Consider the following 21,663-nt stretch of genomic DNA (forward strand, 5'->3'; position numbering starts at 1 on the left):
CTCTTTGAGCCTTCAGTGTATCGCAAGAAAAGATTTGGAAAGGATTCCAAGAGATAGGATTTATAATCATCTATCAAGCAAAAATTTGATTGGAGATAGTCAACATGGTTTTGTCAGGAGCAGATTGTGTCTCACAAATCGCATTGAGTATTTTGAGAAGATGACCAAGCATGTGGATGGCTTTGGGCAGTTGTCGTGGTGTACTTAAATTTCAGGGAAGCATTTGAAAGGTACCACATGGTACACCTTTGGATAAAATGTGGAGGCATGGAAGTGAAGGTGATTTAGCTGCTTGGATTAGAAACTGGCTTTCTATAAGAAGGCAGCAAGTGATAGTTGATAGAAAATATTCAGCTTCGAGTACGGTAACTAGAGGTGTGCGACAAGATCTGTTTTCGGAACACTGCTCTCTGTCATTTTTATAAATGACTTGAATGCAGGCATAGGTGGATGGGTTAGTAAGTTTGCAGGTGATACGAAAGTCGGTGGAGTGGTGGACAGTTTGGAAAAATTTTGCAGGTTGCAGGGGGACTTGGCTAAGCTGCAGAATTGGGTTGAGAGGTGGTAACTTTGTTAAAAATAACAGGAAGGCAGAATACTTATCCAATGAAAAGAAACTTGATAATGTGGATGTGCAGAGTGATCTTGGTGTCCATGTACATAGATCCCTGAAAGTTGCCAACCAGGCTGATAGTGCTGTTAAGAAGGCATTCTGTGCATTCGGTTTTATTGGAAGAGAGATTGAGTTCCAGAGCTGTGATGTCATGCTGCAACTGTACAAAACGCAACTCCGAACTCACTTGGGATATTGTGTACAGTTCTGGTCACACCTTTACAGGAAGGATGTGGAAGCATTGGAATAGGTGCAGAGGAGATTAATCAGGATGTTGCCTGGTCTGGAGGAAAGGTGTTAAGGGAAAAGGTTGAAGAATTGTTTCAGTTCTCATTGGAGAGAAGGAGGCCAAGAGAGGGTTTAATAGACACATACAAGATGATCAGAAGATTAGAAAGGGTCGACACTGAGAGATTTTTTGCCGAGAATGACGATGTCGGCTTGTACAAGGGGGCATAGCTGCAAATTGAGGCGTGATAGATTTAAGACAGATGTCAGATGCAGGTCCTTTACTCAGAGTGGTACGGGCGTGAAATGCCCTGTCTGTAAATGTAGTTATCTCAGTCACATTTGGGTCACTTATGCAGTCCTTGAATGATGATGGGATAGTGTCAGGGGATGAACAGTTAAGATAAGTTGACAGGTCGGCACAACATAGAGGACCGATGGGCTTGTTCTGCGCTGAAAAGTTCTATGTTCTATGTTTTTTGTTTCAACTGTCTGTGTGCACAGCGGGTTTTGAGAAGATTTGTGGCTCAGTTTGAGGTTCTGGATGGAGGTTTGCTTGCTGAGCAGGAAGGTTCATTTCCAGACGTTCCGTCACTCTACTAGATAACATCTGCAGTGAGCCACCGTGCGAAGCATTGCTGCTGATTTCTGCTTTCTATTTATATGTTTGTGTTTTTATATGTTGGTGATGCCATTTCCGGTGGTGATGTCATTTCCTATGTTGATGCTATTTCCTGTTCTTTTTCTCACCTGTGGTAGATGGGGTCTAACTCAATGTGTTTGTTGATAGAGTTCCAGTTAGAATGCCATGCTTCTAGGGATTCTCGCGCACGTGTCTGCTTGGTTTGTCTGAGGATGGATGTGTTGACCCAGTCGAAGTGGTGGCGTTCCTTACCGGTATGTAAGGATACTCGTGAGTCTCGTCATGTCGTTTTGTGGCCATTTAATATTCATCTGTCCTGGTGGTTAGTTTCTGTCTGTTTGTCCAAAGTAGTGTTTGTTCCGGTCCTTGCATGGTATTTTGTAAATGACATTAGTTTTGCTTGTTGTCTGTATCGGTGTTTTCAAGTTCATTAACTGGTGTTTTACTGTGTTGGTGGGTTTGTGGGCCACTATGACGCCAAGATGTCTGAGTAGTTGGCAGTTCTTCGCGAGATGTCTTTGATGAAGGGGAGAGTGGTTTGGATGTGGTTTGTCTGCTTGCTTGGGTTTGTTGCTGAGAAATTGCCGGACAGTATTCATTGGGTACACTTTCTTTTTGAATACACTGTATCGGTGAATTTCCTCTGTACTGCGTAGTTCCTCTATGTTGCAGTGAGTGGGGGCTCGTTGAAATAATGTTCTGATGAAGCTTCATTTGTGGATGTTGGAACGATTGCTTCTGCAATTCAATGATTGATCCGTATGTGTTGATTTCCAGTAAACGCAGGTTTGAATTTCCCCATCAACTGTTCGCACTGTTGTGGCATCTATGAATGGCAGTTTGTTGCTGTTTTCCACGTATTTAGTGACGTTTATGACAGCAAGTATATTAGTGATCGTCTTAAAGGCAATTTTTATTGTTTAGTGATGCCAAAAATGTCATCCATGTAGGTTTGGTTAGATGGTTGGCAGACCTGTTTGTTTGAATCTGTGCATTACAGCCCCTGCTACGAACCCTGATATCGGAGATCCCATTGGTGTTCCCCTGGTTTTTCTGTAGATTTTGTTTTTGAAGGTGAAGTGTGTGGTAATGCATAGGTCCACTGGCTTGACGATACTGTCCTTGCTGAAGAAGTTAGTGGTGGTTGGTGTATGTGGCTTTGAGTCTTCTAATAGTGTAATCAGTGTTTCCTTGGCCGGGTTAATATTGATTGATGTAAACAGGGCTGTTCCATCAAAGGATACCATTATTTAATCCTCTTTTATCTTAGCGTCTTTGATTGTCTTCAGGAACTCTTGGGTGTTGTGGATGGAGTGGTGTGAGACTTCTACTCAGTGCTTTAGCCTTTGGTGAAGCTCCTTGGCCAATCTGTAAGTTGGTGCTTCCAGGTAGGAGACTATGGGTCAGAGGGAGGTCGGTGTTTGTGAATTTTGTGTAATCCATAGATCCGTGGTGAGTTGGTTCCGTCTGGTTTCATTTTTTGGAAGTTTGTCTTATTTATTTCTCCAGACCTCTGAGGATTTTTGAGTAGGGCTGTGATTCGGTTTACTAGTTGTGGGGTTGGGTCTATCGTCACTTGTTGGTATTTGATGGTATCTGTAAGTCGTGAAATCGCTTTTTCAATGTAGTCTCTTCAATTTAGAATGACTGTCAAGCGTCCTTTTTCGGCAGGTAGGATGACAATTTTATTTTACATTCTTTCAGTCATTCTAGTGCTTTCCTTTCTTGTGTATGGAGTGTATTTCATTCCTTTTCTCTGCTCAATGTTTTCTGCTACAGTGTATTCAAAAAGTATTGGTACCCAATGAATGCAGTCAGCCGATTTCCCAGCAACAAACCCAAATAAGCAGACAAAACACATTCAGAGACCCTAACCACTCTCCCCTCCATGACAGACATCTTGGAAATGACTGCCAGACTACTCAGGCGTCTTGGCATCATGGTGGCCCACAAACCCACCAACACACTAAAACAGCAGCTAATGAACTTGAAAGAACCTATACAGATAACAAGCAAAACTAATATCATTTACAAAATACAGTGCAAGGACTGTAACAAACACTACACTGGACAAACAGGTAGAAAGCTAGCCAACAGGACTCATCAACATCAACTAGCCACAAAACGCCATGATCCTCTCTCACTAGTATCCTTACATACAGATAAGGAAGGCCACCACTTCGACTGGGTCAACACATTCATTCTAGGACAAGCCAAACAGAAACACGCACGAGAATCCCGAGAAGCATGGCATTCCAACCGGAACTGTAACAGCAAACACATTGCGTTGGACTCCATCTACCACTTCCTGAGAAAAACACCAAGAATTACCTTCACCACAGGAAATGACATCACTAACGCAAAGATACCCAAACATATACATCGGAAGCAGGAATCAGAAGCAGGGCTTCACGTGAGGCCCACTGAAGATGTTGCTTAGTAGGGTGATGAAACATTTGGAAATGAACCTTGCAGCTCAGCGAGCAAAGAAACATCCTGTTGCTGTGCAGTTTGCACATTCTCCCTTGCCTTCGTGGGTTTCCTATGGGTGCTCCGGTTTCCTGCCACAATCTAAATTGTGGGTGAGAGGGTCGGTTTGGATTCAATGGGCTTAATGGCTTACATCCACCTTATAAGGATTCTACAAATAATTTACTTTATACATTCTTCATTACCTGACAGTTAACTTATTCGCAGAACAACAAGTGAGAGTTATTCATCTATATGTCCTCTCCAATTAGTTATAAATATTTTCTCTAAACTCCAATACTTTCCCACACTTTCCAGACTATCCACTGAGTGTTCAGTTACTTGTCTCTGTTTTCGGAATATTTATTTAAGCTATGAAATATGATGGTGAAATAAGGCAAAGAAAACACCAAGTAATGAGAGTCTTATTCAAACAGTAGGTAGGATAATGCCCAGAAGACTGTGGATTTCTGTGGTGAGATCAGTACCGATTCATGATCATTCCCAGGCGACAGCGGTTAGTTTTCATACAATTTGTATTGATTCCCACTCATTATGTTTGTAATGTCAATAAAGTTTGTCAAATGTGTGTCTGTTCATATAGTATGCTGGTCTCTGCAATGAGATTTTGACCTTCGACGCCTTGTGGGTGTCTGAAATTAATTCACGATCATTGCTCAAATTTCACTTTGGAAAGTAAGGTTGAGGGTATGTGTCATCCATGGTTTGCTGTGATTCCCCTGAAATGTCAGGACTGAGTAGACGTGTCTCAGAGAAGTGTAGAGATCTGCAGTTGATGTTATACCAGTAACTCTTGGTAAAACACAAGATGAGCACCAGTCAACGAAAGAGGAGATTTCTTTCTGTTTGGGGAATGTAGGACTGACTTGGGAATTGGAAAGAGATCACATTTAGAGTCGTGGAGTTGAACATCACAGAAAAAGACCGATCAGTCCAATTCATTCATGCAAACTGGATATCCGAAATTAATCTCGCCCCATTTCCCAACATTTGGACAATATCCCTTTCAACCCTCCCGGTTCATGTACCTATGCAGATTAGATATTTAAATTGTAACAGCCTCTACCGCTCACCTGGAAGCATATTCCATACAGGCAGTACCACTGCGGCAAAAAAGTCCCCTTTTAAGTCTTTCCCCTCTCAATTTAAATTATGCTCTCTCGCTTTGAACTCTCTATCTCTGAGAAAAAGACATTGTGTATTCATCTTATGCGTGAGTCTCATGTCTCCATAAACATGTGTAAGTTCACTTTTCAGCCTCCGTTGTTCCATGGTAAAAAAAGCATCCAGTCTATCCCCATAGTTAAAACTTGCAGATCCCAGCAACTATTAAATATTTCGCAAATCCTTAACATTCTTAGGTTAACTGTCTCCTCTACCAGAGTTTAGATCAGAGTGGTGCTGGCAAAGCACAGCAGGTCAGGCAGCATCCAAGGAGCAGGAAAATCGACGAATCGGGCAGGAAGTCTCCAGGGTGGAGAGATAAATGTGGGTTTGGGGTGGGTGTCAGGGGGAGGTCTGGGGAGAAAGTAGCAAAGAGTACAATAGGTGAATGGGGATGGTGATGGAGGTGGTAGGTCAGAGAGGAGGGTAGAGCGGATAGGTGGGAAGGGAGATTGGCAGGTACGACAGGTCATAAGGACAATGCTGAGCTGGAAGGTTTGAACTGGGGTAAGGTGGGGGGAGGGGAAATGAGGAAACTGGTGAAGTCGACATTGATGCAAAGGGGTTGGAAGGCCCCGAGGCGGAAGATGAGACATTCTTCCTCAAGGCGTTGGGTGGTGAGGGAGCAGCGGTGGAGAGCAATCAAGTTCACATCAACACTCCCAAAAAGCATCCCACCCAGACTGAAGCCATCCCTGAAAGGCAAAAGTTCCCATGCCTAACCCACATGTTATGGACCATTTAGCATGACTAATTTATGTAACCTGCAGATCTCTGGGGTGTGGGAGTAAAACCGAGTCCCTAGATGAAACCCACGCAGACACAGTGGAGAATCTGCAAGTTCCATGCAGCCACCCAAGCCTGAAATCGAGCCCGTGTTACTGGCGCTGTGCTGCAGTAATACTAAGAACGGACCCACCATACAACATCAAAACCCTGCGGACCTTCAATTTCAAGTACTACCACCACCACCAACCCCCCACCACCACCCCCCCCCTCCCCCCCCACACCCGCCTGGTTTTGTTGACACTTCAACAGAGGGGAGCACCTGCTTTCTGTTTCCTCCGCTGATGCCCATTACAATTTTATAGATCTCAAACAGATCTCCCGGCACCTTCTCTGCTTCAGAGAAAACAGCCCAAGCATATCTTGCCACTATTTGAAAATACACTGCCCTTTGGCAATCCATTGTATCCATCATGTCAGTGTCTATCATGATGACATTCTGAACTGTTCCCAACAACCTGCACATGGCCTTCATTCCACTATTCTGTGCCTTATCATGTGTCTATCTAAACAGCTCTTCAGCCTTTCTATCTTATCCATGTCCACTATTTCCCAGTGGCAGTCTATTCTAGACACCAACCACCTGTCTGATAAACTTTCTCCACGCATTTCTTTTCCTTTTTTCTCCATCACCTGAAACTTAAGCCCACTGTATTTGATACTTTCGCTCTGAGGGTAAAAAAAAGATTTTGCTGACGTATCCACAACGCTCATCAACTCCAACGCTTCAGCAAAAGCAATCCGTCGGTCTCATCTCTCTTTGTTGTTGATATAATCCAATCTATCAACATTCTCGTTACCTCTTCTGCATTCGACTTAAATCGTCTCCATGCCTGCAGTCGAGTGGTGACCATAACTGCACACGATCCTCCAGTGTTAGCCTAACAAAAGGCCAGTACATGAGAAGGCTGTCAATGTATGTTACTCATTTCCTGGCTCCCCGCTTCCTCTCTGTCATAATGTTAAGACACGTATTTGAATGTGTCATAAGATATCAACAATGAAAGCTTGTTAGTGTCATCCATTTCTATCACATAGCTGAGAAAGTAGTGTTGAATTGAATTGATTTGAATTGAATAGATTGTCACGTGTACCGAGGCACAGTGAAAATCTTTGTCTTGCGAGCAATGCGTGCAGATCGCATAGTTAAGTAGCAAACAAAAGTAAATAATCGGTAAACAATGGCAAAAACAAAACACAATGGATACGAATGTGAAGGGTTTGTGAGTCCATTCAGGATTGACAACAGTAGGGTAGATCCAGTGATGAAACAAGCTGGTGCGTGTTTCATGACTCATTGGATTGAAAGCATCAAATGGAATCTGAATGATGAGATGACAAATTTCTACGTTCACAAACTCAAATGATTTCCAGCATTGCATACTTATTTTTCTTCTTTGAGCAGAGACAAAAAAACAAAGCTGCAGATGATAGAATCCAAGGTAGACAAGCAGGAGGCTGGAAGAAGACCGCAATCCAGGCAGTATCAGGCAGTGGAGGTCAACATTTCGAGTCTAACCTTTCTGCACACAACTGAAGCGTTGACTTCGCGACCTCCTGATGCTGCCTGTCTTGCTGTGTTCATCCAGGTTACTGCTCGTCCACTTTTTCTCTTTTGGTGTCTGCGTAAGCCCCCTCGACCATCACTGAAACACAGTTAACACATATCACTCCAGTAACTTCTTTCTAAAATACATGCAACAAGCGGAGCTAGGAAACAGAATAAAAGGAGAAACATGTTTATTGATGTGAACAATCGAACAGAGTTGGGTTTCCGCCAGTGGTCTCACTGAGGTACTGTAAGAAACAAACTCAATAAAATTTTCGACGAGACCAACAATTCTGGAAACAAGGCAATTCATTCGATGACCTTGCAAGAAAGGACCCCAATTGCAGAAAGCAATTGAAGTGATGATTATTCAAACTACTACACAGTTATACTTTTGAGCTGCGTGAGGTCACCTCTTCCGACTCCTGCATTACCCAATCTCTCTTAGTATTTTGCTCCTGCCCATCTATGCTCCACGCCCATTGCCCCCTTCCCCAGGTTGGCAACCTTCCTCTCTGTAATTGCTGACACACATTATTTTGTCGACAGTACATCAAGAACTGGTTTAACGTTTTGTATCAATTCTGCTGGTACATTCCATCCTCGGACATTTCATTAACTTGTACCATTTTGTATAGCCCAAGCATTTCGGTTATCTCAGCATTTTGCCGAAAACATAAGTTTTAAAAAGAACTTATTTGCTATAATAATTACACACCAAAGGTAGTATTTAATTAGCCACAATTTTACACTGAAAAGTAGTGAAACTCTTCCCTAAACACCTGCAGAGTTAATAGTTCTCTTGCTGTACCCCTTTTCTGTATGCTTTTTCTATATCTGCAAAAACAACATTTTTCCGCATTTCTAACAGTACAAAAAAACAGAAAAATGGAAATTACTACCGCCATTTAATCACCAGAATACACCGAGGTCACAGGTGCGCAGATTATGTGAACTGCATTCTAACAAGTGTTTGTGAAGACAGGAACCGTGTGCAGTGCTAATATTGTTACATTGGATTCAGAATGAAGCTGTATGTCGCCAAGTAGGTGCTATTTGGGAGGCAGGGCTGTGAAGTTCTCCTTCTGTGTTGGGACAATTGTGGTTTGCGATTTAGATAAATGATCTGGATGAAGTTGTAGATGGTCTGATTAACAAGTTTGTAAATGCCACCAAGATTTTTGGAGTCGTAGATAGTGAAGGGGACTGTCAGACACTGCATCAAAATATAGATAGATTGGAGAGTTGGACAGAAAAATGGCAGATGCAGTTCAATCTGGGCAAATACGAAGTGATGCATTTTGGAACAGTTAATTCAAGAGTGAATTATACAGAAAATGGAAAAGCCCTGGGGAAAGTTGATGCCAGAGAGATCTGCGTGTTCAGGTCCATTGTTCTGTGATGGTCACAACATGTATCAATAGAGTGATCAAGAAGACATATCTTCATCGGGATGGGGTATTCAGTACAAGGTTTGACAGGTCATGTTCTAGTTATCTTGGAGTTTGGTTCAGCCACAATTGGATCGTGCGTACAGTTCTGGTGGCCACATTATCAAAACAATGTGCACGCTTTAGAGAAAGTGCAGAAGAGGTTGGCCAGGACATTGCCTGGTTTGGAGAGTTCTAGCTATGAAGAGATTTTGGTATTTTCATTCGAAAGGAGGTTGAGGAGGGACCTGATTGATATCGACAAAATCAGGAGAGGTAGAGAGAGGGTTAATAGCAAGAGGCTCTTTCTGCGCATGGGGTCTCAACTATTATGGATCACGAATTCAAGATAACAGGGATGTTTACGGGGGATAAACGTGGAAATCTCTTTCTGCAGAAGGTGGTGGGTGCCTGGAATGCGTTGCCAGCAGACATAGTAGTGATGGGCACGATAGCGTCATTTAAGATGTATCTAGACAGATATATGTATGGACTGGCAGCAGAGCAATGCAGACCCTTTGAAACTAGGCAGCAGGTTAAGATAGAGGATCTGAATCAGCACAGGCTTGGAGGGATGAAGGGCTTGTTCCTGTGCTGTAATTCTCTTTGTTCTTTGATATCTGTTCAGTCTGGACGGCTTTGACCAAAGGGTCTGTTTCTGTGCTGCAGATCTCTATGATTATATGCCTCTAAAATTCCGAGGAGTAGAGTGATTTACGTCTTTAGGTGCATAAGTCCCAAGTAGTTCTTGTGCACAATACATAGTGAAGGAGGCTAATGTGGTGTCGCCCTTTATGACAATACAGAATGAACTTAAATGGGATTGTACAGGGTGCGGGAGTTTCCTCATCTGGAGTATGGTGTGCTGTTCTGGGCTCCTTATTAAAAGATGGATGTAAATTTGTTGGAACTGGTGGAGAAGGAGGTTTCATGAGTTGATTCCCTGAAAAGACGAGATAACGTTGGACTGACTGAGCTTGCTCCCACGGGAGTTTGGTGAAGTGAGGGGGAGTGGAGGGAAGGATGTGACCTGATTAATAAGTGTAAGATACTGAACCGCCTGGTCAAAGCAGACTTGGTTAGAGATGTTTCCTGGTATGGGTCATTCTGGAATGAGAGGGGAGCAGATTTACAGTGGGGGGGGGGGGGGGGGCAGGATGGAGTAGGGTGGGGGTTTGCTTTCCGGTCTGAGATGAGAATTCTCTCTTTGTCTCTCTGAGGAATCTTTTCTGTGACTGTGGTACACTGTGCACTCAGAAGGTGGTGGAAGTTGCATATGGTAGATTTCTGAAGGTGGAGATAAACAGATTCTTTTGACAGAGAAATGGAAAGTTATTGGAGGCGGATGGAGCAACGTGAAATTCCAAAGACAACAGAATCAGTCATGATCATTTTGAAAAATGGAGCAGACTCCAGGGAAACAATTGCCTTACGGTTTGCTCCTGTCTAGTATCTCCTGTGATTGTGACAGAACAAAATCTTCATTAAGAACATCCCATGGCTGTGTGTGTACTCAATCTCCTGGAAATTAGATCCAGTTTTTTTGGGTGAGATGCCTCCTCACTTTGTTCATCTTGAACCTCTCCTGGGTATTCACAGCTTGCACTGTACCATCTCAAAGTGAACCAGTTGCATAATGTGTCTCAGTTACCACAAAGATCTGCTAATACATGGTCACAATGTCTTCTCGGTGTGGGGCATCCTCTCTCTCTCCCTCTCATTCACACAAGCACTGCAACATTTACCTTCATCAATTTTCTTATCTCTCCTGCATACCTTCTATTGGGGGCAGGTGGGTTGAACATCTGCCACTGTATCTCGCCAATACTGTTTACCAAATAATGTGCCTGTACATGAATTCAAAGTATGTTTAATTTCCATGTTATTGCCTCTTTCAATTAAGTATGAGTGGTGAATAATTTTGATTTTCCTGAGGTGGGGCTACCTCCCCTGAAGTCATTTGGTTCATCTTGTTGTTTCTCTCCGAATGTTCACTCTGGGTCCACGCTCCAGACCAGTTGGCAAATACCTGCCCAGTGAAATGATCTCATCAGCCGCACTGGAAAGTGTCCAGGTCATATCAGTCTCATCATTGGAGATATTGTCCCTTCTCTCTAAAGCACTCTATTTTGCTGCGCTGTTCTGGCCACATTTTTTACGACTCTTCCTTCAACTATGAGCCTCATCAATCCTCTCTGCTACTTTCTGAATGATACGTGACAGGTTCATCATTGTCAAATCACGGCAGATCTGTCTCAAACCGGAGAGCATCAGTTTAAGGTGAAGGATCAAGTGGTTTCAGGGAGATACGATTTGTTCTTTTCACCCAGAGATGTGTAATGAGACGGTGGTGGATACAGTTACTCTCAAAATTTTAAAACAATGTCTGGACGAGCACTTGACATATTGTGGCTTATCAGGCTTTGCAGGAATTGGAAGAATATGTTTGAATTACAGTAATAACGTCCTCCTCTTTGAACACTATTTCGGAAATCGCGCTGAGAGGCCGGCACATGCACAGTTTATGACTGCAGACTGGAATTTCACAAATATGAATAGAAGATTCCCTTCGCGAATTGCCTATAACATTAGAAATCAGCATTGGATGACAGTCTCCTATCGAATACAATAGCTTCTTCTTCTGGATCAGCACGTTTACTATCCATTCCTTGCTGCTATTGGTGTCTTGGGTAAGGCTTTCGATATGGTAAACTTCGGCCATGAACCGGCAGTGAGGCGTCTGTCAAAAGAAGAAAGTTCGAGCAGTTTGGACGTTTCTTCTGCCTTTTGTGGTCTCGGCTGACTGCGGGGCTCCTGTGTGATGCAGAGTGACACGAGCAATGGGGATTGAGTTCCCAAATCTCATGATGACACCGCGTTCCCCTTGCAATTTAAATCCTACAAAAACCAAGATGAGCATCAATACCGGGATTTATTCGCCTGATCATGTACGGCTCATCCATATCGTTACCATCCTGACTTCTTGAACAAAGATCCTCCAGACCAGCTCCACATCCTGCTAAAGGAGCTTGGATCGGAAACTGGGCTCATCAAACGTGCAAGACCTCAAACCTATTCAACTTCATTTGCCATTTCTTGGCTCACTACCTCAGTTGATCAAGGTCCTGCTGCAATTTCTATTAAACTTCCTCATTGTCCACCTGTAAACTTCTTAATTACGCATGGTACATTCTCATCAAAATCACAGATACAGATAACACACAGTAATGTACCCAGTATTATCCTCTAAGGCACTCCACTAGTCACAGCCCTCTCATCTGAGAAGCATCCTTCCACTTTTACGGTTTGCTTCCTAAAATGAAGCCAATTGTTTATCCAATTTGCTAGTTCTTCCTGGATTCCGTGACCTGGTCTAGCCCTGCACTCGTCAACCTTTGTGGACGCTTCATCAAACAAACCCAACAAATTTGTGAGGCATGATCTCCCTTGCACAAATTTCACTCCATCTCAGTCCTTAATGCTCTGGCAATCCCAGACGATGTTGAGAAAATTAAAATCCCCTTATAGGACAATCCTACTGGCCTGCGTGTCTCCCCAATCTCCCTGCATTTTTGATCCTCTAATTCTCATTGACTCTTGGGGACCTATAGTACAACTCCCAACAAGGTCACCATCCCCTTCCTTCTGAGCTCAACCAACAATCCTCACTGGATAATCCTCCAGCTATTTCGCCTACTGCTGTGATGCTCGCCTTAAAGAAAAATGTAGCTCCCCTTCCCTTCTTCCATCAGGCCTATCCATCCTAAAGCACCTGTATCCTGGCACATTTAGCTGGCAGTGCCGTCCATTCCTTCACCATGTTTCTGCAACATCTATAATATCCCAGTTCCACGAGATGATCCACACCCAGAGTTCATTGGCCTCACCTGTCAGCCCTATTGCACTGATATAAAAGCAACTGAAGCCAAAAGGTATTTGTATGGTACTTGTCCTGTTCCAGCCAGGACCTGTCTTTTCAATCTGCTATTTCTGATTATTGTATCTCTTTCCAAGCTTGCACTTACACCCCTGCTGTTAAGGTTATCACCCCCTTGTTACTTTAGTTTCAGCCCTCCCTTGTCGCACGAGCCTACCAGGCCCACAAGATATTGGAACCCCACCAGTTCAGGTGCAACCCGTCCCTCTTGAGCAGGTCACTTCTGCCCCAGAAAAGTTCCCAATGATTGAAAGATCTGATTCGCTGCCCCCTGCAACACTTCTTTAGTTACACAGTCATCTACCATATGGTCCTATTCTTCCTCTTGCGAGCAAGTGACACAGGAAATAATCTGGAGGTTATTAGCAAAGAGGTCTTGCAAGGGCATCAGCATAGAAAGAGGGAGAGATGGAGAGAGATGGAGAGAGACAAATGGAGAAGCAGGCAGCGAGAGTTGGCGAGACAAGACAGCAGCGAGAGAGAGAGGGAGAGCTAAGAGGGCAGCGAGAGCAAGAGAGAGAATAGGGCAGCGAGGGACATGGGAGAGGGCAGCGAGAGAGAGCGGAAAGAACAGCGAGAAGGCGGTAAGGGAGAGGGTGACGAAAGAGAGCAGCAAGAGAGAGAGACAGGGGTCAGGGAGACAGAGGGCAGCAAGAGAGATAGAAAAAAGGGCAGTGAGAGAGGGTGATGAAATGGCAGCAACAGAGAGAGAGGGGCAGCGAGAGAGAGGGAAGCGAGACAGAGAGAGAGACAGAGAGAGAAGGACAGCGGGACAAAGGGCAGCAAGAGAGAGAGAATAAAGGGCAGTGAGAGAGAGGGAGATAAAAGAGGTCAGTGAAAGAGAGGGAGAGAAAATAGGGCAGTGAGAGAAAGAGAGACAGAAGAGTGCAGCAAGGTAGAGTGGTGAGGTCAGTAAGAGACAGAAAAAAAAGAGGGCAGCGACAGAGATGGAGAGAGAAAAGAGGGCAGCGTGAGAGAGAGAGTGAGAGGGAGAGAGGAAGAGGACAGTGAGTGAGAAGAGGGCGGCGAGAGAGAGGGAAAGAAAAGAGGACAGCGAGAGAGGGAACGGCAGCGAGAGAGAAGGAGAAGGGAGACGACAGAGAGAGAGAGAGAGAGACAGAGAGAGAGTGAGGGAGAGTCAGAGAGATCGACAGAGAGAGAGAGAAAGAGATGGTGAGTGAGAGAGACAGACAGAGAGAGCGTGAGCGAGAGGGCAGGCAGAGAGAGAAGACGGCAGCAGCAGCGAGAGAGGTAGGGCATCGAGACAGGAGAGTGCAGCGAGAGAGAAGGACAGGCAGCAAGAGAAGAGGGCAGCGAGAGAGATGGGAAGAGAGAGAGAGAGAGGAGGGAAGCAAGGAAGAGAGAATGAGCGAGAAATGGGGCAGCGAGACAGACAGAGACAAGAGGCCAGTGAAGGAGGGATAGAGGGAGAAGAGAGCAGCGAGAACAGGAGCGAGAGAGAGAGAACGCGAGGGGGCAAGCAGAGAGAGCGAAGAGGGCAGCGGGAGAGAAGGAAAGGCAGCAAGACAGAGACAAGAGGACAGCGAGAGAGGACGAGAGAGAGACAGAGAGACAGAGAAGAGGGCAGCAAGAAAGGGAGAGACAAGAGGGCAGCGACAGAGGGACAGGGCGAGGGAGAGGGCAGCGAGAGAGTAGAGGGCAATGAGAGAGAAGGAAAGGCAGCAAGACAGAGACAAGAGGGCAGCTAGAGACAGAGAGAAGAGGACAGCAAGACAGAGGGCAGCGGGAGAGAAACAGAGAGAGACAGACACAGAGAGAGAGACAAGAGGGCAGCGAGAGAGGGAGAGACAAGAGGGCAGCGAGATAGGGAGAGACAAGAGGGCAGCGAGGGAGAGGGATAGAGAGAGAAAAGAGGGCAACAAAGGAGAGGGAGAGACAAGAGGGCAGTGAGGGAGAGGAACTGAGAGAGAAGAGGGCAGCGAGGGAGAGAGAGCGAAGAGGGTAGCGAGGGAAAGAGAAAGAGAAAGAGAGCGAGCAAGTGCGAGAGGGCAGGGAAACAGAAGAGGGCAGCGAGAAGGTAGAGGGCAGCGAGAGAGAAGGAAAGGCAGCAAGAGATAGATAAGAGGGCAGCGAGGGACAGAGAGATCGGGCAGCAAGAGAGAGGGCAGGGGAGAGAGAGAAGAGGGCAGCGAGAGGGGGAGAGACAAGAGGGCAACGAGAGAGAGAAAGGGAGGGAGAAACACAGACTGACAGAGAGAAAGAAAGAGAGAGATACACAGAGAGAGAGAGAGAGAGAGAGAGAGAGAGCGAGAGAAAAGAGGACAGCGAGATTGAGAGTGCGAGAAAGCGCAATGGAAGGCAGCGAGCGAGACAGCGTAGAGGTCAGCGAGGGAGATGGGACAGGGCAGCGAGGGAGAGAGAAGTGGGAAGCATGGCGGAGAGAGAAAAGATGGATGCAAGGGAGAGAGAGAGAGAAGAAGGCAGCGTGATAGAGAGAGAGAAGGGTGCAGTGAGGGAGAGAGAGAAGAGGGCAGCGAAGGAGAGAGAAGTGGGAAGCATGGCGGAGAGAGAAAAGATGGATGCAAGGGAGAGAGAGAGAGAAGAAGGCAGCGTGATAGAGAGAGAGAAGGGTGCAGTGAGGGAGAGAGAGAAGAGGGCAGCGAAGGAGAGAGAAAGAGAGCTAAAGACAGAGAGAGATACAGAGAGAAAGAGAGAGAGAGACGGAGAGAGAGAGAGAGGGAGAGAGAGAGACAGAGAGAGAGACAGAGAGAGAAAATAGGACAGAGAGATTGAGACATCCGAGACAACGCAAGGGAAGGCAGCAAGGGAGACAACGTAGAGGGTATCGTGGGAGATGGGAGAGGGCAGCGAAGGAGAGAGAGAAGAGGTCAGCAAGGTAGAGTGAAAGAAGAAGGCAGTAAGGGAGAAGGAGAAGAGGACAGCTAGAGAGAGACAGAGAGAGAGAGAGAGACGGAAGGGAGCAGTGAGGGCGTGAGAGAGAAAAGAGGGCCGCAAGGGATAGAGAAAGGAGGGCAGTGACAGAGAGAGAGACAGAGAAGAGGGAAGCGAGGGGGAGAGAGAGAGGAGGGCGGCGAGGGAGATGGGAGGGCGGTGAGGGAGCGAATAGAGGACTGCTAGAGAGATAGAGACAGACAGACTAGCAGCGAGAGAGAGAGAGACAAGAGGGAGCTCGGAATAGAGAGAGGAAAGGACAGCGAGGGACAGAGAGAGAGAAGAGGGCAGCGAAAGGGAGGGGGAGAGACAGAGAGAGAGAGAAGAAGAGGGTAGCAAAGGAAAGAGAGAGAAGAGGGCAGCGAGAGAGAGAGGAGAGCGTTGCGAGAGTGGGAGAGACAAGAGGGCAGCGAGGGTGTGAGAAGAGGGCAGCGAAGGAATGAGAGAGAGAGAAGAGGGCAGCGAGGGAGAGATAGAGAAGAGGGCAGCTAGTGAGAGGGAGAGAGAGAAGAGGGCAGCAAGGGAGAGAGAGAGAGAGGAGAGGGCAGCGAGGGAGAGAGAGAGAAGAGGGCAGCGAGCGAGAGAGAGAGAGAGAAGAGGGCAGCAAGGGAGAGAGAGAGAGAGAGAGACAAAAGAGGGCAGCGAGAGAGAGAGAAGAGGGCAGAGACGGGGAGAGAGGGAGAGAGAGAGAGAGAAAAGAGGGCAGCGAGGAAGAGAGACAGCTAAGAGGGCAACAATGAGAGGAAGTGAGTGGTCAGCGAGGGAGACGGAGAGAGGAGGGCAGCGAGGGAGATGGGAGAGGGCAGCAAGAGAGATGGGAAGGCTGCGTGAGAGTTGGGATAGCATCGAAGGAGAGAATAGAGGACTGCTTGAGAGAGAGAGAGAGACAGACAAACGGACAGCGAGAGAGAGGGAGAGACATGAGGGCAGCGAGGGATAGAGAGAGAAGAGGGCAGCAAGGGATAGAGAGAGAGAATAGGGCAGTGAGGGAGACAGAGAGAAGAGGACAGTGAAAAGGGGGAAAGAGAGAAGAAGAAGAAGAAGAAGAAGAAGAAGAAGAAGAAGAAGAAGAAGAAGAAGAAGAAGAGGGCAGCAAGGGAAAGAGAGATAATGGGGCAGGGAGAGAGAGATAGAGAGAGAGAGACAGAGAAGGGCAGTGAGGGAGAGAGAGAAGAGGGCAGCGAGGGAGTGAGAGAGAGAGAAGAGGGCAGCGAGGGAGAGCGCGAAGCGGGCAGCGAGGGAGAGAGAGAAGACGGCAGCAAGGGAGAGGGTGTAGCGGGAAGCGAGGGAGAGAGAGAGAGAGAAGAGGGCAGCGATGGAGAGACAGAGAGAAGACGGCAGCAAGGGAGAGAGAAGAGGGCAGCAAGTGAGAGAGAAGACGGCAGCAAGGGAGGGAGAGAGGACGGCAGCAAGGGAGAGAGAGAGAAGAGTTACGAGGGAGATGGGAGAGGGCAGCAAGTGTGAGAGTAGATGGCAGCTACTGAGAGAGAGAGAAAAGATGGCAGCGAGGGAGAGAGAGAGAGAAGAGGGCGGCGAGGGAGCAGGAGAAGATGGCAGCGAGGGAGAGAGAGAGAGAGAAGAGGGCAGAAAGGAAGGGAGAGAGAGAGAATAGGGCAGCTACGAAGAAGGAAGGAGGAGGTCAGTGAGGGAGAGGGTTAGAGGACGGCAGCGAGGGAGATGGCAGAAGGCAGCGAGGGGAGATGGGAAGGTAGCAAGAGAGATGGCAGGGCAGCGTGAGAGATGGGATGGCAGCGAGGTTGAGAATAAAGGACTGCTAGAGAGAGAGAGAGAGAGAGAGAGAGAGACAGACAGACAGACAAACAGGCAGTGAGAGAGAGGGCGAGACACGAGGGCAGCGAGTGAAAGAAAGAGAAGAGGGCATAAAGCGAGAGAGAGAGAGAGAAGAGGCAACGAGGGATAGAGAGAGAGAGGAGAGAGAGTGAGTGCAGGGCTGCGAGGGACAAAGAGAGAGAAAAGGGCATTGAGGGACAGAGGGAGAGAGAAAAGGGCAGCGAGGGACAGAGAGAAAAGAGGGCAGCGAAAGGGGGGAAGAGAGAGAAAGAGACGAAGAGGGTAGCAAAGGAAAGAGAGAGAAGAGGGCAGCGACAGAGATAGAAGAGGGCAGCGAGGGAGAGTGAGATAGAAGAGGGCAGCGAGGGAGAGAGAGAGAGAAGAGGGCAGCAAGGGAGGGAGAGAGGAGGGCAGCAAGGGAGAGAGAAAAAGAGAAGAAGGCGGCGAGCGAGCAGGAAAAGATGGCAGCGAGGGAGAGAGAGATAGGAGAGGGCAGCGAGGGAGAGAGAGAAGCGGGCAGAAAGAAAGAGAGAGAGAGAGAAGTGGGCAGCTAGGAAGAAGGAAGGACGACGTCAGTGAAGGAAAGAGAGAGAAGAGGGCAGCGACAGAGATGGCAGAAGGCAGCGAGGGAGATGGGAATGTAGCAAGAGAGATGGCAGGGCAACATGAGAGTTGGGATGGCAGCGTGAAAGATGGGATGGCAGCGAGGTTGAGAAGAGAGGACTGCTAGAGAGAGAGAGAGAGAGAGAGAGAGAGAAGACAGACAGACAGTCAAACGGGCAGTGAGAGAGAGGGCGAGACACGAGGGCAGCGAGTGAAAGAAAGAGAAGAGGGCATAAAGCGAGAGAGAGATAGAAGAGCAACGAGGGATAGAGAGAGAGAGTGAGTGAAGGGCTGTGAGGGACAAAGAGAGAGAAAAGGGCATTGAGGGACAGAGGGAGAGAGAAAAGGGCAGCGAGGGACAGAGAGAGAAGGGGGCAGCGAAATGGGGGGAAGAGAGAGAAAGAGACGAAGAGGGTAGCAAAGGAAAGAGAGAGAAGAGGGCAGCGACAGAGATAGCAGAGGGCAGCGAGGGAGAGTGAGATAGAAGAGGGCAGCGAGGCAGAGAGAGAGAAAAGGGCAGCGAAGCAGAGAGAGAGAGAAGAGGGCAGAGAGGTGGATGGAGAGAAGAGGGCAGCGAGGGAGAAAGAAGACGGCAGCAAGGGAGAGACAGAAGCGGGCAGCGAGGGAGACAGAGAGAGAAGAAGACAGTGAGGGAGAAAGAGAAGACGGCAGCGAGGGAGAGAGAGAAGAGGGCAATGACGGAGAGAAGAGGGCAGCGAGGGAGATGGGAGAGGGCAGCGATGTTGAGAGTAGGGGGCAGCTTCAGAGAGAGAGAGTATGTGTGTGTGTGAGTGTGTGTCTGAGAGAGAGAAAAAGGCAGCAACAGAGAGAGAGAGAGAGAGAGAGATGAGGTCAGAGAAAGGGAGAGAGAGAGAGAAGAGGGCAGCTAGAGAGAGAGAGAGAAAGAAAGAAAGAAAGAGAGACAGACAGACAATCTGGCAGCAAGAGAGAGGGATAGAGAGCGAAGAGGGCAGCGAGGAAGAAAGAGAGACATATAGAGACAGACAAACGGGCAGCGAGAGACAAGAGGGTAGCGAGGGAGAGAGACAAGATGGCAGCAAGGGAGAGAGAGAGTTAAAAGAGGGTTGCGAGGGAGAGAGAGGGGGCGACGAGGAAGAGAGAGAGAGAGTAGAGGGCTGTGATGGAGATAGAGAGAAGAGGGCAGCGATGGACAGAGAGAGAGAGAAAAGGGCAGCGAGGGACAGAGAGAGAAGAGGGCACTGAAAGGGGAGAGAGAGAAGAGGGCAGCGATGGAGAGAGAAGAGGGCAGCGAGCGAGCGAGAGAGAAGACGGCAGCGAGGAAGAGGGAGAGAGGAGGTCAACAAGGGAGAGGGATAGGGGAGGGCAGCGAGGGAGATGGGAAGGCAGCAAGAGATATGGGAGGACAGCGTCATAAATGTGACGGCAGCGAGGGAGAGAATAGAGGATTGCTCGAGAGAGAGAGAGAGAGACAGACAGACAAAAATAGAACGGGCTGCAAGAGAGAGAGTGAGAGACAACAGGGCAGCGAGGGATAGAGATAGCAGAGGGCAGCGAGGGATAGAGAGAAAGAGAAAAATAGGGCAGAGAGGGGCAGAGAGAGAAGAGGGCAGCGAAAGGGAGAGAGAGAGAGAGAAGGGGGCAACGAGGGAGAGAGAGAGAGAAGAGGGCAGAGGGGAAGAGGAAAAGAAGAGGGCATCGGTGGGAGAGAGAGAAGACGGCAGCGAGGGAGAGACAGAAGAGGGCAGCAAGGGAGAGAGAGAAGACAGCAGCGAGGGACAGTGAGAAAGAAGAGGGCAGCGAGGGAGTGAGAGAGAAGAGGGCAATAAGGGAGAGAGGAGGGCAGCGATGGAGATAAGAGGGCAGCGAGAAAAATGGGAGAGGTCAGCGAGGGTGAGAGTGGAGAGCAGCTACAGAGAGAGAGTGTGTGTGAGAGACAGAAGAGGGTAGCGAGGGAGAAGAAGAAGAGGACAGCGAAGGAGACAGAAAAGAGGGCAGCGAGGGAGAAGGAGATATGGGATAGAGAGAGAGAAGATGATAGCGAGGGATAGAGAGAGAGAAGAGGGCAGCGAGGGAAAGAGAGAGAAGAAAGGGCAGCGAGTGACAGAGAGAGAGAGAAGGGGGCAGCGATGGAGAAGGAGAAGAGAGCAGCGAGGGACAGAGAGAGAGAAGAGGACAGCTAGAGAGAAGGAGTAGAGTGCAGCAAGGGAGAGAGAGAAAAGAGGGCAGCGAGGGAGAGTAAGGAGAAGAGAGCAGCGATGGAGTGAGAGATAGAAGAGGGCAATGATGGAGAGAGGGAGAAGAGGGCAGTGATGGAGAGAGGGAGACGAGGGCAGCGAGGGAGAAGGAGAAGAGGGAAGTGATGGACACACAGAGAGAGAAGAGGGCAATGAAAGAGAGAGAGCGAGAGAGAGAGAGAAAGAGGATAGCGAGGGAGAAGGAAAACGGGGCAGCCAAAAAGAGAGACAGAGAGAGAGAGAAGAGGAGAGGACAGTGAAAGCGTGAGAGAAAGAGAGAGAGAGATGGAGAGGGAGAGCGAGAGGAGAAGGGGTTCGCATAGTAAAGAGAGAGAAGAGGGAAGAGAGGGTGAGAAATAGAGACAGAGAGAAGAGGGCAATGAAGGAGGGAGAAAGAGAGGCGGACAGCGAGGGAGAAGGAGAAGATGGCAGCGAGGGAGAAGGAGAAGATGGCAGCGAGGGAGAAGGAGATGAGGGCAACGAGGGAAAGAGAAAGAAGAGGGCAGCAATGGAGAGAGAGAGAGAAGAGGGCAGCGATGAAGAGAGAAGAGGGCAGCAAGGGAGAGAGACAGAGAAGAAGGCAACGAAAGAGAGAGAGAGGAGGACAGACAGTGAAAAGAAGAGGGCAGCGAAAGCGCGCGAGAGAGCAAAGGGCAGATAGGGAGAGAGAGGGAGAGAGAGAGAAGAAGAGGGCATGGATGGAGAGAGAGAGAAAGCGCGAGAGCGAGTGTTAGAGCGAGAGAAGGGCACAGAGAGAAAGAGAGAGAGAGAGAGAAGAGGGCAGTGATGTAGAGAGAGAGAGAAGAGGGCAGCGAGGAAGACAGTGACGAGGGGAACGAAGGAGAAGGAGCAGAGAGCAGCGAGGGAGAGAGAGGAGGGCAGCGAGGGAGAGAGAGAGAAAGGGCAGCGAGGGAGAAGAGGGCAGCTAGGGAGAAGAGGGCAGCGAGGGAGACGTAGAACAGGGCAGCGTATGTATGTGAGAGAGAAGAGGGCAACGATGGACAGAGAGAAGAGGGAAGCGAGGGAGGGAGAGAGAGGAGAAACGGGCAGCGAGGGAGAGAGAGAAAAAGGCAGCGAGGGAGAAGGAGAAAAGAGCAGCGAGGGAGAAGGAGAAGAAGTTAGTGAGGGAGACGGAGAAGAGGGCAGCGAGGGAGAGAGAGAGAAGAGGGCAGCGAGGAGGAGAGAGAAGTGGGCAGCGAGGAGGAGAGAGAAGAGGGCAGCGAGGGAGACGTAGAAGAGGGCAGCGAGGAGGAGAGAGAAAAGGGCAGCGAGCTAGACGTAGAAGAGGGCGTCGAGGGAG

General features: G+C 48.0%; 1 protein-coding gene across 1 annotated transcript in view; it reads left to right on the plus strand.

Annotated features, from left to right (window-relative positions):
• The window catches only part of LOC140470516 (uncharacterized), a 58,440-nt gene that overhangs the window by 26,342 nt on the left and 10,435 nt on the right, over positions 1-21,663 (plus strand). Inside the window, exons 3-10 of the mRNA XM_072566620.1 lie at positions 17,610-17,660; positions 17,977-17,991; positions 18,985-19,068; positions 19,415-19,514; positions 19,993-20,049; positions 20,178-20,209; positions 20,465-20,575; positions 20,831-20,875. Coding sequence (XP_072422721.1) covers positions 17,610-17,660; positions 17,977-17,991; positions 18,985-19,068; positions 19,415-19,514; positions 19,993-20,049; positions 20,178-20,209; positions 20,465-20,575; positions 20,831-20,875 — 495 coding nt within the window. The remainder of the gene's footprint in view (positions 1-17,609; positions 17,661-17,976; positions 17,992-18,984; positions 19,069-19,414; positions 19,515-19,992; positions 20,050-20,177; positions 20,210-20,464; positions 20,576-20,830; positions 20,876-21,663) is intronic.

This window comes from Chiloscyllium punctatum, chromosome 51 (genome assembly GCF_047496795.1).
Source record: "Chiloscyllium punctatum isolate Juve2018m chromosome 51, sChiPun1.3, whole genome shotgun sequence".
NCBI classification, from domain to species: Eukaryota; Metazoa; Chordata; class Chondrichthyes; order Orectolobiformes; family Hemiscylliidae; genus Chiloscyllium; species Chiloscyllium punctatum.